This window comes from Anser brachyrhynchus (genome assembly GCF_964034855.1).
Source record: "Anser brachyrhynchus genome assembly, chromosome: 11".
In the NCBI taxonomy this organism is placed as follows: Eukaryota; Metazoa; Chordata; class Aves; order Anseriformes; family Anatidae; genus Anser; species Anser brachyrhynchus.
This window is the reverse complement of record NC_137706.1, coordinates 9,772,666-9,797,732: the sequence shown is the minus strand read 5'-3', so window position 1 is coordinate 9,797,732 and position 25,067 is coordinate 9,772,666. Positions and strand designations below refer to the sequence as shown.

The 25,067-nt window shown below is 60.3% G+C and overlaps 2 protein-coding genes across 2 annotated transcripts; both read right to left on the bottom strand.

Moving 5' to 3' along the window:
- Positions 1–1,929: 1,929 nt before the first annotated feature.
- LOC308201059 (uncharacterized protein) lies at positions 1,930–6,836 on the bottom strand. The gene is made up of 13 exons (XM_080607806.1): positions 6,789–6,836; positions 5,176–6,529; positions 5,015–5,073; positions 4,755–4,903; positions 4,308–4,402; positions 4,081–4,139; positions 3,812–3,948; positions 3,613–3,737; positions 3,357–3,415; positions 2,936–3,090; positions 2,753–2,859; positions 2,377–2,499; positions 1,930–2,133 (listed from the first exon to the last, which is right to left on the bottom strand). The coding sequence occupies exons 2-13, from the start codon at positions 6,514–6,516 to the stop codon at positions 2,089–2,091; spliced, it is 2,454 nt and encodes an 817-aa protein (XP_080463932.1). The 5' UTR covers positions 6,517–6,529; positions 6,789–6,836; the 3' UTR covers positions 1,930–2,088.
- Positions 6,837–7,037: 201 nt separating this feature from the next.
- LOC308201058 (uncharacterized protein C15orf39 homolog) lies at positions 7,038–13,500 on the bottom strand. Its single transcript, XM_080607805.1, has 3 exons — positions 13,348–13,500; positions 7,873–11,421; positions 7,038–7,559 (listed from the first exon to the last, which is right to left on the bottom strand). Exon 2 carries the CDS (start codon positions 11,359–11,361, stop codon positions 8,671–8,673), a length of 2,691 nt encoding a protein of 896 aa, XP_080463931.1. The 5' UTR covers positions 11,362–11,421; positions 13,348–13,500; the 3' UTR covers positions 7,038–7,559; positions 7,873–8,670.
- Between the last annotated feature and the right edge of the window lie 11,567 nt (positions 13,501–25,067).

Below are 25,067 nucleotides of genomic sequence, written 5' to 3'. Positions count from 1 at the left end.
CCACCCAGTGCCCTGCGTCCTCACCCCCGTTATGTTTCCAGCATGTTTTGTTCCCAGATGTTTAATTTCAGCTCCAGCGCTGGGTTTCCAGCCCTGTCCCAGCTCCAGGCACTGCACACACCTGATGCTCCAGCTCATTTCAGCGCTGCCTAATTACAGCTCATGCCCTGCAGCTCAGCTCCACGCGGGCTGCTCCAGGTAAGAGATGCTCTAGCTTCTCACAACTCCAGCTGAGCAGTGTTTTCATCTCACCCTGCACCCCAGGATTTATTTACACCCAGATCTTCATTTTCAGCTCATGCCCTGCAGTTGAGCTCCGGGTCTACATTTTTAATTCAGGCCCTGAGTTCCAGGCCTTCATTCAGCCCCAGCCCTGCATCTCAGTACACACCAGGTAGGAACTGCTTCAGCTCCTCACACCGCTGGTTTTGCCTGCCGTGCCCTAGGTTCCACCTCCAGCTTTGTGTTTTCAGCTTGTGGCCTTGGTTTTCACCTTGCGGCCTTGGTTTTCACCTTGCGCTAGCATACATACACTGATCGATAACTAGTTTTGGCTGGGTTTCACTACCAACATGACCATTTTGGCTTAAGGCCCACGTTTCACCCCTGGATCCTTGTTTGCAGCTCGTGCCCTGCCGGCCAGCTCCACCTCTCACGGCTCAGCTCCATCCCTGTGGCTCAGCCCCAGAGGCCGCACGCTGCAGGTAAGAGATGCTGGGGCTTCTCCCAGCTCCAGCCACCTGATGCTGTTTTGCCTTGTGTTTTACCACCAGCACACTGTTTTCAGCTCATATCCCTGTGTTCCATGCCTGGATCTCTATTCTCAGTCATGACCTGTGTCTTTAGCTCATGCCAGTGTATAGATAGTGGCTGACACTTATTTAATTGTGATTTTGTTCCTGGGTTTCACCACCAGGATGCTGTTCTCAGTTCACATTTTAGCTTGTGCCTGCTGTTTCCACCTTGGGTCTTTATTTTCTTTGTGACCTGTGATTTCAGCTCATGCCATTGTACAAATATATAAGCCTGTGGCCCCTATTTCCTCCCTCCAGATCTTCTTTTTCAGTTTGTGTCCTGCATTTCAGCTCCAGCCCCTGGACGCTCTGGTTCCTTTCAGTCTGAGCTCCCCAGCTGGGCACTAGCAGAGATGCTCAGCATCCAACCACCTGTTTTGAGCAGGTTCCGACAAGGCCATAAATCCATCGCTGCCATAACTGGGGTACCAACATTAACCACCACAGCTGTACGCTGCATAAATATTGCCTGGCACAAGCACCAAATAAAGAGTTGAACTGCAAAGTCGCCTTTGGCGCCTGGGGGGGGGGGGGGGGGGGTAGTGCAGGGGGGTTTTCTTTTTTAAAGCTGGTGAAAACAATATTAATAACAACATTAATAAACGAGATGCCTGGACAGCCCCAGTTTCTGAGGGTCAGACAGCCCAAGTTTTAGGGGAATGCCTCCACACCTTTGCTGTTTTCAGCCTCTAGGGAGGCGTGGTGGTGCCAGAGACCCCCCCAAAAAAAAGAGGGAAAGGGTCTAAGACCCAGCTGTAGTGCTAAACAGGTGATCTACCAGCCCTGGGGCATCCCTCCCTTTATTCCAGCTAAAGCTTGTCATCAACTTCCATGAAGAAAGGGAAAAACAACACAGATTAAAGAGAAGTTAAAGATGAAAATATTTCAGAGTTGCTCTTGCTTAGCCTTGCCCCCACCCCGGTCCCCAGGGGGAGCGGCAGCAGAGGTTCATTGCTGAGGAAGTTCAGGGCCCCTGCTTTGCAAAGCAGCAGCTCCAGGCCTTCTAAAGAAGGCAGCACTGCTGCTCAGATGACGTTCTGGAGGCTCAGGCTGCCCAAGCCCTACTTAGCTCTTAAGGCTATGTGAATGGCAAGCCCCACAACACACTGAATCCCATGCAGGAGAGAGGTGGGTGTGGGGTTCTACAAACAGTTTATTAAAGTTCACCGTAGAAAGTTTTTACCAGGACTGCGTCCTTCTCAGGAGGCAACTGGCATCCCGCAGGGAAGGGGGAGCAAGGACAGTGCTGCAGCATTTCTCCTCGCCTCGTTCAGCCCAGCAGCTCCTTCCCTCATCAGGCTGAGTCTGTCTGCCAGCACGCAGGAGCCTCCTCCGTGTCCTGAGGGACAGAGGTGGCCGTGTCCCCGTCCAGGACGTGCAGCAGGGACCCCCTCCCCTTCCTGCAGCCCCAAGGGGAGCTCAGAGCCCCTCCAGATCCCAGCATCACAAAGGGCCATCCCCAGCCCAGCCACCACCAAGACCACTGAAGTGACTTCCAGGGCCCCCACAGCTATCTGGCTCCAGCTCCCACCAGAAACCCCCCCCAGGCCTCCACCCCCCCCCCCCCATAAAGGCCACTTACCTGCTCAGAGGCCACCCAGAACCCTTGGTTCTCCATCTCCAGGGTCTGCGTCCCCACTTCGGGGTCTCTTCTGTCCCACAGGACGGCCACATCGCTCCAGCTGCCCCTCTTGGTCCTCAGGCACTGGGGAGGGGAGCACCAGGCTGCAGCCTACCCCCACCAGGATTTTTGGTGTTGTTTTTTTTTTTTTTGAGCACCCCGATCCTTGTGCAGTGCTGAGACAGCCGTGACACCTCCAGAACCCCTCCCCACCCCCCCAGTCCCTCTTTTATTTAGGTGAAGCACCACAGCCCTCATGCCCACCACCCTCCGAGCTGTCACCCGAGCTCCGTGACCCCACCGAGGGAGCAGATGGACAGACAGACGTCACCCTTACCACCAGCAAGACGATGGGCACGGTAATGATGCCGAGGATGCACACGACCATGACGGCCACTGTGGACTCAGGAAAGCTGGGGGCAGGGGGGGGCTCCAAGGCATCCTCTGGAGCAGAGCCAGTGGTCAGCACCCTCCTGGGGGGCCATGGAGCCCCCCAGCTCCTGTCCCAAAGGGAGCTTACCTCCAACAGCGATGGAATAGGGGTCCACCTGGAAGTTGGAGCCAGCCAAGGCTTCGTCTGGCCCCACGGAGAGGGCGAGCGCCTCCAGGACCTCCAGGCTGGTGGGAGCGGGGGGCTGGAAGAGCACATCCCCATGGCACAGCAGGGAGCCAGGCCTGGGGGGAAGGTTGGGGAGAGCTCCTGCACCAGCCCGTCCCAGCAGGGCCCCACAAGGAGGCATTGGGATTTCCTTCCCAGCCCCCTGGGGACATCCCTTCAGTCCCAAGGACCTAAGATGCCATGCCCCCCTAAGATGCCAGACCCTGCCACAAACCCTCCTGGGCTCAAATCCTCAGAGCCCAGGGATGATGTCTGAGAGCCCCCTGGACCTGTGCCCCCCACACAGCCCCCCCTGCCCGGGCAGCCCCACGCTCCCACTCACAGAAATCCTCTTATCACCGCCTGCAGGAAGCTCCTGTGCCCCTTTAGGGCTCTCGCCACCTGGAAGAGAGGATTCGCTCAGCAGTCCCCAGGGATTTCCACCACCTCAGGGAGGAGACCTCCACCAGCACAGCCTCAGAGCCATCACCCAACAGGTTCCCGAGGGGCTGCTGTGGGCACCCCAATGCAGACCCCTAATTCCTCTGGGGTCCTCAGCACCCAGGAGGCCCCCAGCCCCTTCCCCCAGCCGTTCCTACCGCCTCTCCCAGGTCTCTGGCGAGCGCCCGGTGCTCCGCAGCGAGCGGGTCCAGGAGGCGCTCGCTGAAGCGCCTGTTGGTGACGAGGAAGGAGACGGGGTACACCCGCAGGGGCAGCCTGGCTCCTAGGGGGGCAGGACACGGGTTTTGGCGGGCAGACACGGCCACGAGCCCTGCAACCTGCAGGGACCACCCTTACCCTGCACCGAGAGGGAGCTGAGGTCCACGGAGCTGCCGGTGAGCGCCGTCAGGGCTCGCAGCACCGCTGCGACATCGGCATGGACGGCCGTGTCCAGGTAGACATCCCCGGTGACCTCCAGGTCACCCCTGAGGGGTCTGAGGGGGGAGAAGGGCTCTAAGCAAGGCAGGAAGATCCTGCTGGCATCCCCCAGCCTGCCCAGCAGCTCGTGGCTTCAGAGCCACGGAAATGGGGTTTAGCGGGGAGCTTTGGAGAGGGGCTCCCCATACCTGAGGCGGCTGATGGTGAAGTTCCTCACAGGGTAGAGGGCACTGAGAGCCCGAATCACCTGCAGGAGGAGGAGGAGACAGGAGCTCATCCCTCACGGGCAGCTCACCCTCAGACCCCGGGGGACCAGGAGCAGCTCCCTCCAGGGAGCATCAATGTTCCCCCTTCTCCCGGCCCCGCAGCGTCCCCCCAGGGCACCGGCCCCGACGGCCCCCAAGGCTCGCCATACCTCGCTCACCAGGGGCTCTGCCCCATCCTGGCCGAGCTGGAGGGCGGTGAGAGAGATGGACAGCTTCTCCGGGTCCAGGTTCTCCAAGCTGAAGCCTGGAAGGGGTGAGGAAAACTGTCTGTGCCTGTTCCCCCACCTGTATGCCCAGCCCTGAGCCCACGCTGTAGGGCAGAGGCAGTCAGTGAAGGGCAGGTGCTCTCCTGTCCATGGTGGAAGGGCTCAGGCTGCACCCAAAGCAGCTCAAGGAGGGGAAACCAAGGGGACACCCAGGAGTTTTGGCACCAGCACTGGGTCACGGGGGTCTCCAGCACCCTTAGCACCACACGGTTTTGCAGGGATCAGGAGCACGGAGGTTAAATGAGGCCAAACCAAGGAGGTTTGGGCTTGGATCAGTGCGCAGGGGGAAGTTTGGAGGCGGCCACCCCGCTGCAGACCCTCCTGGCTTACCTCCGGAGGAGACGGAGCGGGGCTCCAGCCGCCAGCTGAAGGCGTCCCCTGCTCTGCTCACCTCCGTGAGCAGCGTGCGGATGAGGTGGGAGCTGCTGGGGGCATCCCCCCGGAACAAAATCTCCCCACGCACCAGCACCGAGCCATTCCTGGGGGGGGGAGAGGAGGCGCTGGGGCTGACCCACAGCTGGGAGCCAACAGCACGACCGGGGGGGCTCCGCTCCCACTGGGGGAGCCCCACTTGGGCACCCTGCACCCACCTGAACTCAAGGACGTTGGCCTGGAGGAAGGTCTCGTAGGAGGACAGCGCCTGGCCCAGCTGGAAGAGAAGCACAGGGATGGGGAGCTCCCACACACCACAGCCAGCGTGCCCAGGGCTCCCCACCCAAAGCCCCCCCCGGGGGGCTCTGCTGGCACTCACCATCAGCCTCACTTCATCCTCCAGCTGCCTGTAGCTCCCCGAGGCCTTGCGGCTCAGAGCCTCTGTGTAAGCGATGCCCAGGAGCCTGAAGCTCAGGGGCAGGGTGTGCACAGGAGGCTGCGCCCCCACTGAGCCAGGATCGCTCCTTGATGTGGCTTCTGCAGTGAGGGTTCCTCCTGCTGCCACCCAGCTGGTGGCCGTGGGGACATCAGAGGGGTGCCGGGAGGTGACAGGAGAAGGACTGGACATGGGATGAGCATCAGGTGTGACTGCTGGGGTCCATGAGCTTGGGGCAGGGGAAGCCAGTGGGTGGGATTGGGATGGAGATCTGGTGGTGCTGGGGGGGTGCCTGGGAGCAAGGGTGCTGGAGCTGGGAGGTGGCACAGAGCCCAGCATGGGTTCTGGAGACCAGGAAGCCCCCGTAGCTGCTCCATCCTCATGGGGGGCTTTGGTGGCACCAGGGGCTGCTGAGCTCACCCCAGCCTCAGCGGAACCTGAGGAGCTGGGGACCCACGTCCACATGGGGACAGGATGGGCTTTGGAGGGTGGTGGGGATGGATCAATTTGTTCCTCCGAGGTGACAACAGGTCCCCTGAGCCCCTCCGAAGGGACCATCACCTGTGGGTGGCTGACACCAGGGGACATGGCACTGGGAGGAGATGCAGAGACAGTGCCCAGGGACCAGTGCCCCACTGGTGTGACAGCAGGGACAGAAGGCACCGGAGCAGTGCCAGGACGAGCCCCAGCCCAGCTAGATGTCTCCTCTGATGGCAGGGCTAGGGACGGCCCCGCAGGGGGCTGCAGGTGAGCAGCAGCAGGGTCCTCACCCACACCACTTGCAGGGTGGCAGGGGATCACAGCTTGCTCCTGTCCCTCGGGGCTCCTCGCTGGGGCTCCAGGAGCTTCACGCTGGATGTCGGAGAAGCCACTGGACGTGGTCAGGTCAGATGTGGGCACACTGCTGTCGCCCAGCATCACAGCTCCAGTTGGTGTCCCCAGGGCCAGTCCCGCAGCTCCCATACCACGATTGGAGTTTCCTTCGCCGCAGGAGCAGCCCAAGGTGCCCTCAGATGCAGGTGGCTCCATCGTGGGGTGGTTGCGTGGGTCCCCATGTCCCCTCTGGGACAAGTGGCCAGGCAATGGAGCCACCAGGGAGCCCAGGCCGTGGGGCAGGGCAGTGACGGACAGACAGACGGCCAGCAGCAGGACAGCCCTGCACCGCAGCCCACCAGCAGCAGGACACAGGGCTGGGGCCATGTCCCCCTCACTGCGGGGCATCGGGGACACGTAACCTGCAGGATGCGACGGGGTCACCCCACAGCTCTGCTGGGGAGAGCCCATGGGGATGGCGTGGCTGCAGGGGGTGAGAGAGAAACCTTGGGGGGGGGGGGCCCAAATTGTCCCCAGGGCAGACCCCAAATCAGGACCAGCCCCCTGCCAAAGCCCCTCTTATGCAGCTTCACCCACTGTTACTTCTTCTCCAGCCTCCCTCCTCACCCCACACAGGCAGCAAAACCCCAAACACCCCAAAACCCCCACAGCAAAACCCCAAACACCCCCCAAAATCCCCAAGCATCACCTCAGAAGATGCCCAAAGCCCACCTTGCCCCTACCTCACAGCACCCACCAGGAGGAGGAAGCACCAAGTCCCCACCCTGGCCTTGATCTTTTATCTCATATCACAGCTCAGCTCCAGCTGGTCCCAATTAGCACAGGTGCCCCCCAGCTCCTCGTTAAGCCCTTGGCACAGCAGAGGGGATGTGGGGACCGATCCCACAAAAAAACAAACAATGGGGTTTGGGCTGCCCGAGTGATAATTTGGGTCCCCCCATCCTGGCCACTAAGCAGAGACGTGAGCGTGGTGTTGGAAAACGAGCCAAGCCCTTTAATGAGGTGAGGCACCTCCTGAAAGTCTTACAAAACGTTAAATAAAGCAGAGATTCCTCGATCCCTAAAACCAAACTGCAGGCTTGTCAGCAAACGCTGCTTTCCACATCGCCCCGTTTGGCTAAGAAAAGTCACGAGTGTGGGTTTTTTTTTCCCTTTTTCTTCCCCGTTTTCTTAGTTTAAAATAAATATTCCTGTAGTGAAAAAAATAATAATAATTAATAACAATAATCCTCATTTTAACTCGTTCTTCCGCTGCTGGAAACACCTGAGCACGGAGGTTGTAAGGCCCTGGGAGTGGGGAAAAGGCAGGCTGCATGTCCGGGGTATCAGGGGGTCCCTGGGATGCCCCCAGCATTTTGGGAGCGTTTTTGGCATTAAAAGTCTCCCAAATCTTCCTCACAGCCTCTCTTCATCCATCCGGGGCTGAAGCTCACACCCCGACAGCTTTGCTCCCTGCACCTTGGTCCAGCACGGTCAGTGGGTGAAGCCGAATTCTGAAATAAAAAGGCAAATATAAATTACTATTATTATTATTATTATATTAGAAGGTGTAGTATGAAGGTGCCTCCTTGTGAAGGCAATTCCCCTGTAATTTCTACAAAATCAAGAAAAAGTGCATTTCCCCCAGCCCTATTGATGCCTTCAGTCTCTCCCTCAGGTCGTGAGGGACATCGGGGTCCCCACCATCCCAACCCCGCCCAAGCAGCCCCTCTCACGGCCCTCCTGGTCCACCCCGAGCATGAAAACCCCCCACAAGTGCCCACAAAGGTGACAAATCCCTACAAACGCCCACAAAAGAAGACTCACCTACTGGCCAGCCTCTGGCCTCCGCCCCGTACGACACAAAGCTCTCGGTGCTGGCCTCCAGCTGCAGCACAAGGACACGAGGGGCAGCAGTGGGATTGTCCCCGTCCCAAGAACGTGCCTGGAGACACCTGGAAGGAGCTCGGCTTCCTCGGGAGAAGCTCTGGGGTTCCTCATCTTTGCACGGTCCGTGCCACGTGGAGGCCGATTTCGGGAAGCCAGGCAGCTGAGCGCTCAGAGAGCCAGCGAGGAGCGGCGGGGAAGGGGCTGGGGGAAGGAAGGTGGTGGTGGGCATATGTCACCACCCAGTCCCTGTGCAGGATGCTCTCGGGGGTTTTGGTGGGGCTTTTTGGTGGAACAACCTTGGTTTTTGGTGGGACGTCCTTGGTTTTGGTGGAATATCCTTGGTTTTTGGCAGGGTGTCCTTAAGTTTTGATGGGACATCCTTCGTTTTTGGTGGGACATCCTTAGTTTTTGGTGGGGCATCCTTGATTTTTGGTGGGGCATCCTTGATTTTTGGTGGGGCATCCTTGATATTTGATGGGACACCCTTGGTTTTTGGTGGGGTGTCCATGACTTTTGATGAGACATCCTTGGTTTTTGGTGGGACATCCTTGGTTTTGGTGGGATATCCTTGGTTTTTGGTGGGGTGTTCTTAATTTTTGGTGGGACATCCTTGGGTTTTGGTGGGGCATCCTTAGTTTTTGACAGGACATCCTCAAGTTTTGGTGGGATGTCCTTGGTTTTTGGTGGGACATCCTTCCACGAGCCCCTTGGGGAAGAGGTTGGGGTGCCACCGAGCTACCTACCGAGCTGCTGCCTGATAGAGTGGTGCCACAGGAGGTTCAGCAGGTCCGGGTAGATGTCAGGGAGCTGCTTGAGAGCCAGGAGCTTCAGCATGCGCGAGGTGCAGCTCTTGAGCTCCAGGTCCCTCAGCAGCTTCTCCTCAGACAGCGTGGTGGGACGCAGCTCCACCTTGTGCTCCTGCAGCACTTGGTCAACGGAGGCACCGGGCAGCTTGGGGAAGAGCTTCTCCTTCACCACATGGATGGGGATGAAGATGGCACCCGCCCGCACCACGTGGGGAAAGGGGCACTTGCGAGTGAACATGAAGGTCTCCAGCTGGGACAGCAGCTTGCTGAGCAGCGCGGCCACGTCCCGGAAAGCCAGCCAGATCTCCTTGCCCCTGGGGGGCTTGGGGGGCTCGGGGAGCCTGACCCCATTCTTGGGTTTGGGTGGGGAACTGGGCATCTCTGCCAGCACCTCCTCCGGCTCTGTCCTCCTCAGCCACTCCTGCAGCAGCTCCGGGGAGGACCCGGCCACCGAGCAGGTGAGGACGTCGCAGAGGGCGGTGTGCAGGGTGGCAAAGCACGGGCTGCCCGAGCCCTGCCGGGCCAGGGCATCGCAGCAGGCGGGCAGGGGGGCTCCGTCCTCCCCTGGCGCAGGGGGGGCTTGGGGCACGAGCACGTCCGTCAGCGTCAGGCGGCGGTGGCAGGTCCCCTGTGGGGCCGAGGTGCTGGGCGGCGGGGAGCCGGGGGGGCTGCGAGGCACGGGGCTGGGCTGCGGGGCACGGGGTGGTCCCCAGGACCTGAGGATCTTGTATTTCTTGGACATGAAGGCAGCCGAGCTCTGGAAGTGGCTCCTGTCCCCAGAGACGGCCTCTACCAGCTGGGGTGGCACCGGGGGCTTGGTGTCCTCCCCTACGTCCTCAACCTTCCCCAGTGGCCCCTCTTTGTCCTCCCGGGGCTGTCCGGTGTCTGGGCGGGTGTCCCCCGTTGTCACCAGGCTCTTCTTCAAGCTCAGGTCCAGTGCCACCTCACTGCCCTGGAGCCCCCCGTGGCTTTTGGCCGGCAACTCTGGGGAAACGGCCTTTGCCTTGGGCCCCTCAGGGGGCACCTTTTGGTCAGCACCCTCCCCTTCACTGGGCGTCACCGAGACCTTGACGGCACTGGGGTCCCAAGTGCCGGCTGCGTTTTGGGGTGGGGTGTCCCCCTGGGTGTGCTCCTTGGGGACGGGGACGTCAGCGGAGCCCTCGGTCCCCTCCAGATACTCCCGGTAAGGTGCCAGGCTGAAGACGTTGTTGATCACTGGCATTGGCGGCGAGGCAGGGGACATCTCCCTGGACATCTCCCGGCTTTTGAGGTCCCTCAGTTTCTCTTGGGGACAGGTGGCCCCAGAAGGCTCCTGGGTTGTGTCCCCAACCCTACAAGCGTCCCCGACCCTACAAGCATCCCTGACCCTGCAAGTGTCCCCAACCCTACAAGCGTCCCCCGTGCCCGGGTGGTGCTGGGGAGGGATGGGGCTGCCTTTGGCCACCACATCCAGCCCGTAGCTGGCGTCTCCCTTGGGGAACGTCCCCGCGAGTCCCTCGGGCATTTTCTGCGGGGCGCGGACGGGGTGGAAGGCGCTGCCAGGCCTCGCCACTGGCCTCCCTCCGCGGGGCTCCACTGGCGCCACTCGCCCAGCCCCGTGGTGCTCCGTGACACCAAATAAAGCTGCCTCCATGGGGCTGAAGGCGAAACTGGGGCTTGGCTGGAGGAACCCGGTGGGCAGCGGAGGCTCGGCAGCCCTCGGCAGCCCCGCTGTCTTCGGCGAGGGCAGCGCACTGGGTCCGGCCGGCCTCGACACGAAGCCGTCCAAGGGGCCAGGAAAGTAGCTCCTGGGGGTTTGGGGTTTGAGGTAAGCACCAGGAAAAGGGGCAGACTCCCCGGTGGCCGCGAAGCCGAGGGCTTTGTAGGAGGAGAGGGAGCCCGGAGGCTGCTCTGCGCGTGGAGGCTGCAGGAAGGGAGGCTGCGGGTAGGGAGGCTGTGGGTAGCACGCCGGGGGATGCTCCCGGTGCACCGGGCTGCTGGCGGGAGGACGGAGCTTGGGCCAGGAGTCCTGGATACGGCCGGGGAGCTCGGGGGCCTTGGCCAGGTCGTGCGCGGTGGGGGGGCCTCGGTATTTCTCGAAGGCAGCGTAATAGGGGGAGAAGGCAATGGGGGAGGCCGGGGGCAGCGGCAGGAGGCTGGGCTCGGGGTGGGGACCCCTGCGGGGGGGCTCGCCATGGGGGGACGCAGCCCCCGGTGCCCTCTGCAGGGTGCTGTCCCCCCCCCGGGAGCCCAGCGGGGTGAAGCACAGTGGGGCCGCATACACCGGCTTGGGGACTGCCACCGGCTTCTTCAGCGGGAAGGGGTGGCCCTGGTGGCCGGGCCACTTGTCCCGCGCCATCAGCAGGTCCCACACCAGGGCGTCCGCACCCTGCTCAGCACCCAGCCTGCCCGGCGGGGGGCTGCGGGGCCGGTGGAGGAGGCAGTGCAGGAGCGGGCCCTCGGCTTGTGGGCAGGAGAAGTAGGAGCCCTTGTAGCTGAGGTGGTTTTCAGAGCCGGCCGTGGGCACGGGGCTGGGTTTGCAGAGCACAGGGGGGAAGCCTGGGCTGGGCTCGGCGTCCACCCGAGGCAGCTTGTTGAAGATGACGGCGTCCAGAGGCTCCGGGTGACGTTTCGCGGCCATCTATACGTCACGGCCAGCGTCGGGACTGGGGCGTGTGGCAGGCGAGGTCAGCTGGCCTTCCTGCAGGGGCAGAGAGAGCACGGGTCACCCATGGGCACCTCATCCTTCCCCCGAGTTACTGGGACCCCCGTGGGACCCCCCTGGTCCCTCCCGGGTTGGGGTGGGCTCCGCAGCAGCAGGCAGCGTGTGCCAGCAGGTGGAGCTGGCAGACCGTCACAGCACCGCCCAGCCTTCCTCATCCTCACCCTAGCACCACCAGCACTCCCCCGAGATGCCTCCAGCATCCCCCCGAGACCCCTCCAGCATCCCTCCGTGCCCCCCAGAGCACCACTGGGCACCCCCCAGCACCTCCCGAGCCCGGCAAGCATCCCCCACACCACCCCACGCATCCCCAGCCTCGCTCGGCAGCCCCCAAAACCCCCCGGAGGGACAAACAGCGGTGGGGTCTGGTGCCCCTTCTCCACTCCCTGTTTATTTTCTCTTTCTGTGGCCAGAGTTAGCAGAGAAACAGAGAAGGAAACGGAGGAAGAGAGCGTGGAGATAAGATAAAAGCCTCGTCCACAAAAGGGGAAATGGCTCAGATAGCTGGGCGAGCTTGCTGGGGTAGATAAAGGGCGCCGAGCGCGGTGGTTTTGCTCTGCTACAAGGGTCTGTCCCCGCTCTGCACGCGGCGGGGAGGAAGCGCGTTTCCCCGCTGACATCCCTCGGTCACCACGGGACATTTGGGGTGGGAGGTTTTGGGGAGGAGAAACACAAAAAGGCAGCAGGAAGCGGCGGGGCGGGCAGCTGCCCACGCACCCCAGTGGGAGGACACAGAGCTGGAGATGTCCCCTCCACACACAGCGACACGGCCAGCAGACGGGACGGTGCTTGGGGTGGATGCCAGGCTCGGGAGGAAGCAGGAATTTCACAATTTATGGTGTTCCCACACTTCTTTTTCCCCTTTCCCTGAAACATGCCCATCTACAGACACCCGTTGTGCAACCGACCCCACGTCAGGGGGACGCCCCCGCTCCCAGCTGGAGCACGGGGACAATCCCCCCAGCACCGTTCCCAAAATCCAACCTTGTCCGTGCGTTCAGGCAGGTAAAACACCATGGATATAAGGGATATAAGCACGGAGGCTCCTTTCTGCCTCCCCCCATGCGAGGCCTGGGAGCAGCCTCCGTTGGGGAGGACGCAGGTAGCGCCAACACAGCCTCAAGTCCTTCGGCACCGCTTTGGGGCTCTGCTGCCATGGCCACGTGCTCCGTCCCCGTGTCCCCGTGTCCCCTCTTTGGTGGCGGAGGTGACGCCTGGCGGTGCTGGCCGCTGGCAGAGGGGCTTCCCGTGAGCTTCCCATCCGGCTGCGATAGCGGCTCTGCAGCCGCGGGACCTTGTGTCCCTGCCGAGGAGGAGGTCACCTTCCCGACGTCTCCGCCAGCTCCGGATGCGATCGGCGGCCAGGTCGTTTGGGGGAGCGGCCGGGAGGCCAAACATGCCTGCTCCCAGCGTGTCCCCAAAGAAGTCCGTGGCTCCCGAGCTTCCCCCAGGTGGAAGGAACCCGTTGGGATTTGTCACTGCCACCCAGATTTTTGGGGATCCGGTTCCCCAGCGCGCGTGCACCTGCAGGCACGTGTGCGGCACAGCCCCGCTCTGGGGGTCACCGCTCCCCAAAGCACCCGAGTGATGTTTCACGGGGCGGGGGGGGGGGGGATGGATTTGAAGAAAACTGCAGCAGCAGCAGCCGCACACGGTGCAGGAACCACATGCTCTAAACCGGCCATAAATGGACAAAAACCCGAAACCGAAGCTGGAGCCCAGCACCGGCGCGCCCGACCCGCGGCAGGGCGCGGAAACCCTCTCCAAGAGGGGGCGCGGGGGGGTGCTGCTCCGGCCTATTTTTGCCTCGCTCCCCCCAAAAGCAGGCACCGAAAGGAAGCCGGGATCGCGCCCCGCGGCCGGCGGGAGGCCGGGCGGGCGGAGGCTGAGCCTCCCCGCACTCACCTCGCGGCGCTGCCTCCCCGGGAGCATCTTACGGCGCCGGGCCGGGGGGGTCGGCGGCGGGGGGGGGCCGGCGGCTGCTTCTGCCCCGCTCGGGCGGCTGCTTGCATTGTGCGGAGGAAGTGGGAGGAGGAGGGCGAGGAGGAGGAGGAGGAGATGGAGGAGGAGGAGGAGGAGGAGGAGGAGGAGGAGGCTGGGTGCGCGCGTGGGCCGGCCGGAGGAGGGGATGAGGCCGGGACGGCCTCCCCCACACGTGCACTGAGCCCGTCGGGGCTCTGCCGCCCCGACCTCCAGAGCCCCCCGTTTTCACAGGGAGGGATGGGAGGAGGCCGCCGAGCCTCCGCTCAGCCTCGCGGCTGCCCGCCGGCCTCCACTCGCAGCCCTCACCCGCAGCCTCCCTGCCCCAGACAGCCCCGAGCGATGACGAACCCCCAGGACCATCGAAACCCAGCGACACCGGTGCTGGGAGGGGAAGGGAGGCACCCAACGCCCTTTGGCGAGGCGCTGGCAGAGGCTCGGCGGCCTCCCCCGGCCTCTGAAACTGGGGGGTTTGGGCCTCAGTCCAGCAGCGGGCGCGGAACGGTGCCCGGCGGCAAGTCTCGGTGATGGAGGACCTCGTGGAGCAAGGCCAGGTGCCCAAATTCTTGGGCTCCTGACCATTATTTCACCCTCACGGCTTGTTTAATTTACAGCAGCTCTGGGGAGGCAGCGGTGGAAGGGAGCCAAGTCTTAGGAAACCCTTAGCAGACCTTTTTATTTGGATTTATGGCCATAAAGAAATCGTTGGCATTAATTTTTCCTGTCTAGGGCAGGACAGCAGCTCACCTTCTTGGTGTGGCAGATAACCCTTTATACCTTCATGCCACTCTTCCTCCTCCTCTTCCTCACCAGTACCCTCCCCTTGGCATCGTCCAAGCCTCAAAACTCGTAAGATTTTAAGCAAACTTGCTCTGGACCAATTTATTTTAAGGGATGGGTGTCCAGTATTTCAACACGTACCTGCTGAACTCTGAAAACCAAATCTCCCCCAAATCTTCCGTTATCGCCCCCAGATTTCTTAGTTTTTGGTCTGCTAGGTCAATTGGTTTTACCCCGTAATTTCTGTAATACCATTTTCCTGCTAAAAAGACATTTCACTGCTGGGACGTGTGGCAAGAGGCTCTCAGGGCAGCCTCCACTCATTTCCAGGGGGTGTTTTGTTAAAAATGACTTATTCTAAAACACATTATTTTGCCATATAACTCCCCTCTCGACATACCTCAGGGTCTTACATTTTCCCTGCAGCATTTTTGTTATTATTATTTATTTATTTTTCTCTACCTGTTCCCTAAGCAAATACCTGCCTTGTGGTTTGGGTTGGTTTTTTTGGTTTTGTGTTTCTTGGTTTGCTTTTTTTTTTTTTTTCTTTTTGCTGCAGATTTCCTTCTCTTCAGCTTCCTGTGTGATTCATCTTTTCACGCGCAGCACCAACTGAAATTTGGGCTGCTGGTGCACCAAAGCAGCGTGCTTACAGTAGATAGGAACTTTAAATATATATATATTTAAATATATAGAATAGGACATGGGCAGTTTGGGGGAAATGGTCTTTGGGGGGTGATGCTCAGCTCGGGTACTGATGGTGATGCATGGCCACGGGGTGGGTGACGGGGGCTGAGCACCCATGGGTGCGCCGGTGCCAGGCGCCCCCCCCGAGCAGCCCAGGAGCAGATCTGCCTGCCCCAGCCCGATTTCGGCCGCGTGTGGTTTTCAAGTTGTCTCTTTGAGGCTTCACAGCCCCGGCAGCGCTGGCGGCTATCTCCGGGTTCATCGCTTGGGCAACTTTTATCTGCGGTTCGCTGCCTTCGGGCCCTGGCAGCACTCAGGAAATGTGCCGGCTCCAGATTGGGCTCGTTTCTCCCAGCTGTGGCCAGGATGGGACCCCGGGGACCGAGGAGCAGGGCGGCAAGCCCTGGGGTGAAAGGCAGAGGGGATGTCCCTTGGATGCCCCCAAAACAGCAGCATCGTGGGACAACTTGGCACCCAGGGGGACCAGCAGGGGCTGATCCTGAATTTTTCTGTCCCTACCAATGGGGACAGCCCAGTCACCACCCCAAGGAGGCTTTGCAGCCCCACAGCTACACACACAGTGATCCTCCCTCCTAAAAAAAACCAAACCAACGTCCTCTATGGCTCTGCAGATGGAGCCTTCATCGCTTGGTGTCGGGGGCAGCTTCTAACTGGAGCCTCCTGTATCAACATGCTCATAGGGTCTTGGTTCCTCAAGGGCCCAGGGAAATCTGGGGGCAATTTCTCCAGTTTCTGCCCCGCACCCAACTGAACCAACCCAAGGGCGTCCACATCCCTCCTGTCCCACCCCTCCGTTCCCACCCACGAGGTGGCTTTAACCCCATCCCAGAGCCTCCAGGCTTGTTAGCAGCTCTCACCCTGGAGACACCCCTGGAGGTAGCCACGTCCTCCATGAAGGCCTAATTATGGAGCTAATTGGAGCCAGAGAGCTGTGCAGCTGCTCTTAATTCACACTTTGCCCGTTCCCCATGGAGCGAGCTGGGTCTTGCATCATGCAAGCGGGATGGAGAGAATCGGAGCCGCTGCCTCCTGAGGACACGAAGCCCTCAATGAACTCCTCGGGGCCCCATTATTTTGGGGCCAGGAGAGGTTTCTGAGGTCCCAGGAGCCTGATGGAGCAGCTGGTGGTCGTTTTGGGGCACAGCTGGTGGTGGCCACCTCTGGACAAGGCACCACCGAGCTTCTCCCTTTACACTCCCACTACCCGCAGTTCCCCCAGGAAGGCAGGAAGGACGAGACCCAGTAAGACCTCACCGTGGATGCAGGTATCATTATCTCTAGGTAATTATCTGCAGATAATGAGATATCCCCCCAGCAACAGTGGAGTGGGCACGAACCCCCGAGGGATGCCAAACATGACCATGAGGAGCTGGATTTTGTCTCCACTATTTTTTTTTCTGTGATGATGAGAAGTTTGGAGACCCGGATCCCGTGTCCCCCTGCTCAGCTTTTCCTCCAAAATCTCATTGTGACACCAAGAACCATCACCAGGAGTGGAAACCCCTCAGTCCATGCGGGTCTGCTGCCCGCTGCGAGGAACAATGTACTTGTAAGGGGCAAAGCGAGTGGTGGCTTGATTTCTCCATGGGGTTCAGAGGACATGGGGCAGAATACAGCCCCTGGAGCAGCTCCTGGGGCTGAGCACGGTCACCCCAGGCCTGCCTGCCCCGTCTCCTTCTCCTTGCCCAGCTGCTCCTGCCTTTGTCCTTCCACCACTTGTAACCTGTGAGATCAGGGAAAGCAGCCCCAGGGAACCGATCCGGCCAAAAGAGCCAAAAAAAGGGGGAAAAATAATAATAAAAGGACTTATTTCCAGCCACAGAGCTGGGTCTGGCCCCGGGGCGGTTGCATTTCGGCCAGCCAGTGCCCGGGGCTGGCCCCGTGCAGGGGCTCGGGGGGTCCCCTGGGTGGGATGTCCCTTGGGGGGCTGCACAAAGGAGCCGGGAGGAGATGTCAGGGGATTTTCTTTGTCAGGAGCAGAACCTGCCCTGTCGAGGCTGGGGGCCCAGCCCGGGTCACCCCAGGCTTGCTCCTTGGTGGCTTTCCCTCCCGGGATTTTCTCTTCCCAGCGGTGTGGAGAAGCACCTCCTTTGGGTTGCTTTCAGCCTGCCGGCTGCCGGCTCAGTTTGGCAGCCCCAGATCTGGCAAAAGGAGGGGCAGGGAGCAGCCACCCCCTATTTATCCTCCCGGGACTCGCTCCTACCCGCCCCCGTTGTCTCTCTTCCAGTTTCTTCCCCCACTCTTTGCACAGAAGCCTTTCCCCCTCCTTGCGTTACATTCCTCCGGGGATGGAGACCAAATCACCCAAGGCAATAAACAGATTGTTATTAGCGTAGGGTTGAAGGGTTTGGGGTCCCGGGCCGTGTACAGGGGATGAACCTGAAGCCGTTCCTCGTCTTGGGACCCCGCCAAGCTGCCTTGGCCAAGTGTCTCCTTTTCTTCTTTCTTCCCTTCCAGGCTTTTTCCGTGCTTGGGTGTGTTTCCACGCCGCCAAGCCGGATGGAAAATTACTGCTCTGCCCTGGCAGGGCCAGTGCAAGGCAGAGTTCCCTGCTGGAAAACCCCCTGGGGTCCCACCCTGGTGGCGTCTGGTCACCGCGCCCCTCAGGGCCGAGCCTGGTGGCACCCGCAGCTGTCCCCGAGATGCAGGGACACGCCACGGCCTCAGCTTTGAGCCATCTTCTGGCCCCACAGCTCAGGGAAATGGGGCAGGGCGGAAAGCCCCGACCCCATGGCCCTGCACCCCCATGCATGGGGTGGCACGGAGGGACACCTCAAGGCTCTCCGTAGTGGAAGATGCGCCTCAACCCCAAAAGCCGAGGCAGGAAAACCCTTTCTCCGACCACGGGGCACTCTTTGGTCATGCAAAGCCAACTGGAGCATCTTCCACGAGGCGCGAGCTCCCCGGACCTGGGAGCCGGCATTTCCAGCCAGAAAGGGCAAGCCCGGGTGTCTGATGCCCATAAAAAGAGCACATCTGTTTGGCAGGCACAGAAAACCCATCAATCACCTCCAAATCTCCTTCTGCCCACGCAGCAATTTTCAGTGCCTGGAAGGAAAAAAAAAAAAAAAAACAGAAAAGAAAGAAATGAGCGAAGTTCTTGGTCGTGCCCAACACAATGTTTTGGATTCGGGCCCGACATTTGGGCTGTGGGACCTCTTCCGGCGCGATGCTTTGGGGTCCGAGCTCTTCTCCCCCATTCCCCTGTCCCTGCGGTGGTGGCTTTGGGTCTCGCCTGCCAGTTTTCTCCACCGGAAAACCTAATGGAAGGATGTCTAGAAAGTCGTTGTTGGTGGGATCCTGTAGGCATGGCCACGCTGCTTATACCCCCCTTTTGGGGGATCTTTTCCCCTTTTGGGGGATCTCAGCTTTCAGGGAGTGCTTTTTCTTTTCTCTCTCTTTTTTATTTATTTATTTATTTTTTTAATGCTGTGGTTGGTGATTATGGAAAGGGAAGGGGTTCCCTGCGGGGAGGCTTCACCCACCCATGTCCCACCTCGTAGGCGAGCGCCCAGCAAGCAGCAAAGCCTGCGGGGGCTCCATCCCCGGCAGCCCTGGGCTGAAACTGCTGGGGCACGCCAGCAACACGGCTCCCAAGCGTGTCTTTGACGTAAAAACCAGGTGAAAAGCCTTGGAGAGATAAGGCAGAAGCCACCGAAGGGAAAACAGGGCTCCTGCGGGACACCACGCTGCCAACTGGGGCAGGGTCGGCCACGGACCAGATGCTAGCAAAACCCGAGCACGCACCTATGTGGGTGCAGGCTCAGGGCCGGGTGGAAAAATCAATAGGATTACGGGGGAGGAAGGAACAAAAATAAGAAAAAAAAAAAACTAAAACCTTGCTTTTGGAGGCAGGCGCCAGGACATGGAAGGAGTCTGGTGCGCATCAGGCCCAGGGAGCTGTGCAAGCCTCAGGAGACACGTCCCGCCATCTAACGAGGCTGCCTAATTTGCATTTTTGTTTTTTTTTTCCATGGAGGGGGGCAGCCCAAACCCACAAACTTTGTCCCCGAGCAGGTAATTAATGGGCCGGGCTCGGTTTGCTCCGCTTTGGGAAGCCCAGCGCAAGGCGCGGCAGGCCCCGGGTTTTCCAGACCTCTCACCAGCAGCCGCTGCCGTGGGTAAATCCCAGCCCCAGGCTCCCCGGCGGCACAAAAAGCAGCACCTCTCCCATCTCCGGCAGCTCTCCAAGAGGTGGTTCCCACCCCGGGTGCCTCCGTGATGATGATGGTGGTGATGAAGGCTGACGGTGGCCGTGCCACCTCCGATTACCCCCAAGGTGGCCAAATCCAGCCCCAGCCCCAACCGACCCCGTCCCGTGGCTGAAGTTGAGCCCATCCAAGCCCATGGCACGAAGCAAGAGGGCTTTCAATCATTTTGTTTTGTCTTGACGCAAAACTCCACCATGCTCAGCCAGGAAGCTTCCGATATATATTTTTTCCCCCAACAGCCTGCAGCAAGAGGGGAAAATTCCCCAAAGCCTTCATCCCTCATCGTACCCGAGGGCAGCACCATCTCGGAGGCTTCCTGGTCGGCCGGTCCAACCTCCTGCGTGCTCCAAGCATCTCCTGCACCTTCCTCAAGCAGGTCAACGGGTGGCCTGGGGCTGGCACGGAGATGCAGCACGCGATGCCTGCTGTCGTCTGGCCATGCGGACCAAAGCTTGGTGACACCAAGCACGGGATGATCATAGGGTGGCGCCTGGCCTTTGGCATGGCACAGTGCCCATCGCCTTCCTCCCCCTGCAAATAAAATACAAAGTGTGGGCAATGTAAGCCACGGCGCCCGAGAAGCTTTGCCTCCAAGCCAGGAGGGGGAAAAAGGGAGGGTAAGACAAGGATCTGCTCCCAGGCATGGCTCTGGAGGGAAGAAGAGGAGAAGGGAGACCCGTGCGGTCAGCGAGGCGGGCAGGGCAGGCGGCTCTCCTGTCCCCAGTTGAGCAACCCGCCCCCGTCCCCAGCTGTTTGCAGAGAGAAAAGGTTGAGAAATTGATTGGTTGCGCAAAGCAGGCATTAACACGTCTGCAGCCCCAAAAACAACAGAAAGAAGCCCACGTTCCTGCAGAGACACCCATCAGCTCCTCCCAAAATCCCTGCTGATGTCAGCTCCGGCAGTGCGGGCTCCGGAGGAGGACCAGGAGCATCCCTGCCCTCCTCCCCTCCGGGCAGGGGTGCTGAGCCCGGGCAAGGATCCCTTGGCTCCCAACCACGCTGGAAGGAAAAGGGCTATAAGAACATGAGGGCGTTTTGCACCATCCTCCGTGAAGATGCTCAGGAGAGAGGTGTCCCAAAGCCCAGATTTTGGGGTCTCCATCAGCACCGCCTCCGTGGCAGGAGCCGAAATCCAGCCCCAGCACGTCCCGGCGTCGCAGGAGCTGAGTGAGCCAGCAAAGCAAACACTGGCAGAGAGCTCCTGAGCCGTGTAAACAAACAACCAATTAAAAGATGAAATAAATCCCCCGGGTACGTAACCTTTCTATTTAAGCACCGGCCAGGGCTGGAGGAGCTCCAGCACATCCGACCCGGCGCCGTCTGTGATCTCCCTGCCCAGCCCCGCGAGCCCGGGGCTCCTCTGGGATGAAAGCGGTCGGCTTTCAGGGAGCGGCTTCACCTTTCCTGGCATTTCTTTCCCCCCCAGTTACACCATTTTTTTTATTTTTTTATTTTTTTCTTGGTTTAATTCAGAGGGAAGCCCTCAGCCCCTTTCCGCACCCCAGAGGAGCAGCAGGGATGCTTTTAAAGGCGAGGGCAAAGCGAGGGAGGGAAAGCAGCAGGGAGCCAGTGCTAAAAGCCCCGCACCTGCAGGATTTCACCACCTGAGCACAGCACCGGGGCCCGGCCACCCCTGGGCAGCCACGGGGGCAAAAAGCGAGGCTGGAGGCAGGAGGAGGCGCTGGGACAGGGAAGTGAAAGAGGCAGAGATAGCACTGCCACCCTTCCCACCGCCGCCTGCAGTAATCACAGCCGCTCTCACTTCTCCCTCGCTGCCCCGATGGTTCCTCCGCAGGCGGGTTTTGGTTCCTCTCCGCTCCCCCGCCACCTTCCCTGTTTCGAGACCGAGCCTTCAAACCGCTTCAGCTTTTATTTCCAGTTTCTAAACCGCAGGGATGCCGCCGGTTCCCATGGCCCGTGCTGCTCCCTGCCCGGCCCCGGCACCCACGTCCCCTCCGGGGAGCTGGGGGCAAGGCAGGGACGGAGGCGGCCCAGCTCAGAGGGGTGCCCTGGGGGGCTCAGAGGGGTGCTTTGGGGTCAGGATGGGGATGCTTTGGGGGAAGGATGTTTTTTCAAGCAGGACAAAGCTGGGGGATGTTAATAAGTTGGTGACTTACGGAGACAAGCACATCACCTCCCCACCTCCATCCTCCCTCCAAGCCCCAGGGCACGGATGGGAGCAATTCCCGGCTGCCCTGTGCCTGCAGCCCCCAGCACACAACGTCAGTAAGCCCAACCACTTTATTTTATTTTATTTTGTTTTTAAGAATCACTGCAACAAAACTGGTATCGGAATGAAGCGTGGGCTCTGTTCTGCTTTTGTTAATTTTAGTGCCGACGCATGCAAACGACGGCAGAGAGTCAATATTGACTTTCCACTGAAGCAAGCGCGCGGGTTCATTGACTGCAGGGGTGAAGGTGCTCCAGCAGCTGCATGGGGCTGACACTCACAGCCCACGGAGCGCCGCAGGAGCTTGGCCACCGAGTGCCACCCGTGCAAAAAGGCTGCTGCTTGCAGCACCGCGCACGCAGGGTGCAGGGACCCCGGGGCTCGGTCACAGCGGGGAAAATCCCAGCCCGAAAGTGGCTTCCCCGGAGGGAAAGGAGCCCCGGGTGGGAAGCCCCTGAGCATGGCTGGCAGGGAAGGGCAGGAGGGGCTTCCCGAGGCTGCCGGGGGACACAGCGAGCCCCCGGCTTCGTCTGCTGCCGTCTCCGCTTTCAGGGCAAGAGCCAGCGGCCAAAACCTCGCCGCCTTTATAAAGGGGCCGCGTTTGCCAAGAGCCAGGTCACGGGGCAGGCGCAGCAGGGTCACTGCTCAGAAGAGCAGCAGGCGGGGGCCGGGGCTTTCCCTGCTGCCCCCACCTCGGCTTGGCCCTAAGGGCTCCCGTCCACCACCTGCGGGAGCTCCGCACCCCACGTCCATGTGTCCCCGGGGCACATGGCACCGCACAGCACGTTCCGGCACGGCCAGGGCACAGGCACCGCGCTGCCCTCGGTGCAAAGGCTCGCGGCCGTCAGGGGCTGGGGCTGCCCCCAGGTCCCTGCTGAGGGTGCAGGGGGGCTTTACCAGCAGCCCCCCTGCCTGGGGGCTCTGCCAGCCGCAGACCGGGCTCTGTCCCGGCCGCATTCCTCGGCGTTGACGTGGTTTTCTTTCTTCCCCCAACCTTATCGCGCTCGAGTTTGTGAGTTGTGTTTCTCCAGAGCTGCAAAGCAGCCCGGGGAGCTGCGCAAACCGAGCTGACTGCATGCCTGGGGGTTGCTGCTGCTCCTCGGGCAGCTCTAAGGCTTCCTGAAGGTTTTCTGCTGGCCGAGGGGAGGTCACCCAGCCGAAACCCTCTGCAGGGCCTGAAAGAAATGGAGCATTTCCCTAAAACGAGCATGCAAAATCACCAGTTAGTACCAAAGCACCTGGAAATGATGCAAACCAACATCCCACTGATGAAAGAGAAAACCAGGGTGAGACCTAGCAGGGAGCAGACTGCTTGCTCTCAGTATTTCTTCATCCCCTCCGCGCAGCTCGGAGCATCTTCTGCCTTCGCTAAGGACCCCGGAGTACCTGCAGAGCAGGGCAGGACCTCTGCGGCTGGCCCGCGTGCACTCCAGCCCCTGCATGACTCCAGACAAGCACAGAAACACTGAGCAGCACGGCCCTGGGGAATTCAAGCTTCTAATTAAGCTCAATTATTCCTGGAAACAATTTTTTTCGGCTCTCCGCTGAGGCAGCTGGCCAGGGCAAGAACGCTGCACCTGCAGGTTTTAATTGCGAGGCTGTCATCGCTGGAGCAGGGCTATCGGCGCGCCTGGTGCCAAGGAGTCTGCCCGGCCTCGCGTCCCTATCGCGGCACACGGGCGGCTTTCTCATCTCTCCCCACCCGAGAGGCCAAAACGCTGCTGGAGGCAAAAAGCAAAGCCACCGGGGCGTAGGAAAAGGTCTGGAGGAGGCAGGAGAACATCACTCCTGCGGCTAGACCTGTAGCAGCAAGGGTAAGCGACTCGAGGCAGAACAAAGCGGTCGCTGTGAGCTACCAGGTGCGCCCACACACGGCAGGACTCGTGCCCTCCAGTCCCTCTGCACGGGACGGGACCGCGCTGTTCCCATCCACCCGGGTGCACCGACCCGAAGCAAGGCGTGCTCCGAAAGGCAGCCTGTCTGCCGCTCGGGGTCAAACCATCGGCACGGCGGAGACGGGCAGCCCTCGGGGCCTTGGCTCCCCTTCCCTGGGGTGCCGCATCCCTTTCCAGGTCCCAAATCTCCCCCCCTGCCCCGGCCCCGCTGCGGTCGGCGCTGAGCTCCGCCGGAAAGCACAGGGCTTCCTGCCGCCCCGCGCTTTCGAAGACACGAGCTCGCCGCGGCCCCGCTCGCTGCAGGCAGTGTCAAACCCAGAGCGCCGAGGCTGCACGGCGCGGGGACACGGCGAGGGACTTGAAGCAGAGGGAGCTCAGAGCTGTGAAAGGAACAAAGAAACACGGGGTTTTCAGATAGATAGCCTTTTAGTCATTATTATTATTATTGGTTTTAAGCAATCTGTCTGATGTTCCTCTGCTCTGCTGAAGGCTCCCAGGACAGAGGTTTGGGCCGCTGCTAACGCACGTCCCAGCCCAAGTGACAGGGGAGGTGCCCGAAGCACCGTGCCTGGAGCCAGGCTATCTGGACACAAAGCAGCAGCACTTTGCTCTTTCTGCTGCTTTTGCAGGGAGGAAAAACTCCCAAGCCAGCCTTTTTTGCCCCGAGGCGGCTGGCACATACCTTGCCATGGGTGGGGACAGCGGCTGCGCCATGGGTGGAAGCGGCATTGCTTCAGCCCTCCGCCTCCAAAGAGGAACTTAACTGTTTCTGATGTTTGCCCCGAAGGAGAGGCGGTTTCGCAGCCTTTATCCCTCCCTGCAATGCTATCACGACCTGCCTCCAACCAGAAGTAACAGCGGTCACAGAGGATCACGCAGTGGTGAAATTACAGCTGTTTCTGCAGCCCAGAGGAGACAGCCTGGGCACGGTGTCTTTCTTTGCACATTTTTCAGGCAGCCGCCCTGAAGCCTTCCGTCATCCCCTCAGGCTCCGCTTAGACACACGTTTCCACTGCTGCTCTACACATTTGCAGGACAAAGAAATAACTCCTTGCATTCAAGGCTCTCCAGTTTCTTTGCAAGCCACAATTTAAGCCTCTCAGTGAGCCCCAGCGGCAACGCTGTCCTTTCATCAGCTTCTTTCTCCCTCTGCAGATCCACAACCTGCAGATCCCCAACCGGTGGGTGCCATGATCACAAGCCCTGGATCTGCGCACTACCAGGCGACCCAACACAAACTCTGGGTCTAAAAAGGACACGTTATGTTATCCCATTTCTGCTGAATTACCGGGGTTCACGCTCCACAGCATATTATTTATACTTTATTACATATTCTTTATACAGGGAGAAGGCAGGCGATGCCTGGAGCAGCTCAAAGCAGCAAAACAGCTCCGTAACAGAAGAGCACTCGTACCAAGGACGCAGTGTTTTGACGCGGTGTGAGGAACACTGGGGGTTGGCTGTGTTGTCAAACCACAGACGAGGAGGGAGGATAAGCAACCCTAACTCCGTGAGACACCCGTGGCAGAGCCAGAGGAGAGCCCGCAGCGTCCAGCGCCAGCTGCAACCACCAGAACACGCTGCTCTGTGAGGAGGAGGAAGAGACCTCATGGAAATCAAGAGGCGTCTCTTCCACCACCTTCAAGAAGCTCAAAGTAAAAACCTGCAATGTGTTGGCGGCTTTCGTCACCCTGATATGAGCAAACTGCCACAGACATCACCCGTGCAGCCTGGCACAACCCCTGGGAGGCAAGAGCTGGGAACTGTGGCACTGCCACGGCCCTTCTCGCGAGCCAGCAGCTCTGCTCACACTGCTCCTTCTGCCTTTATTCCTAGAAGCTCTGACGCCCCTGCTCCTGGTCAGTGGAAGAGACAAAACGG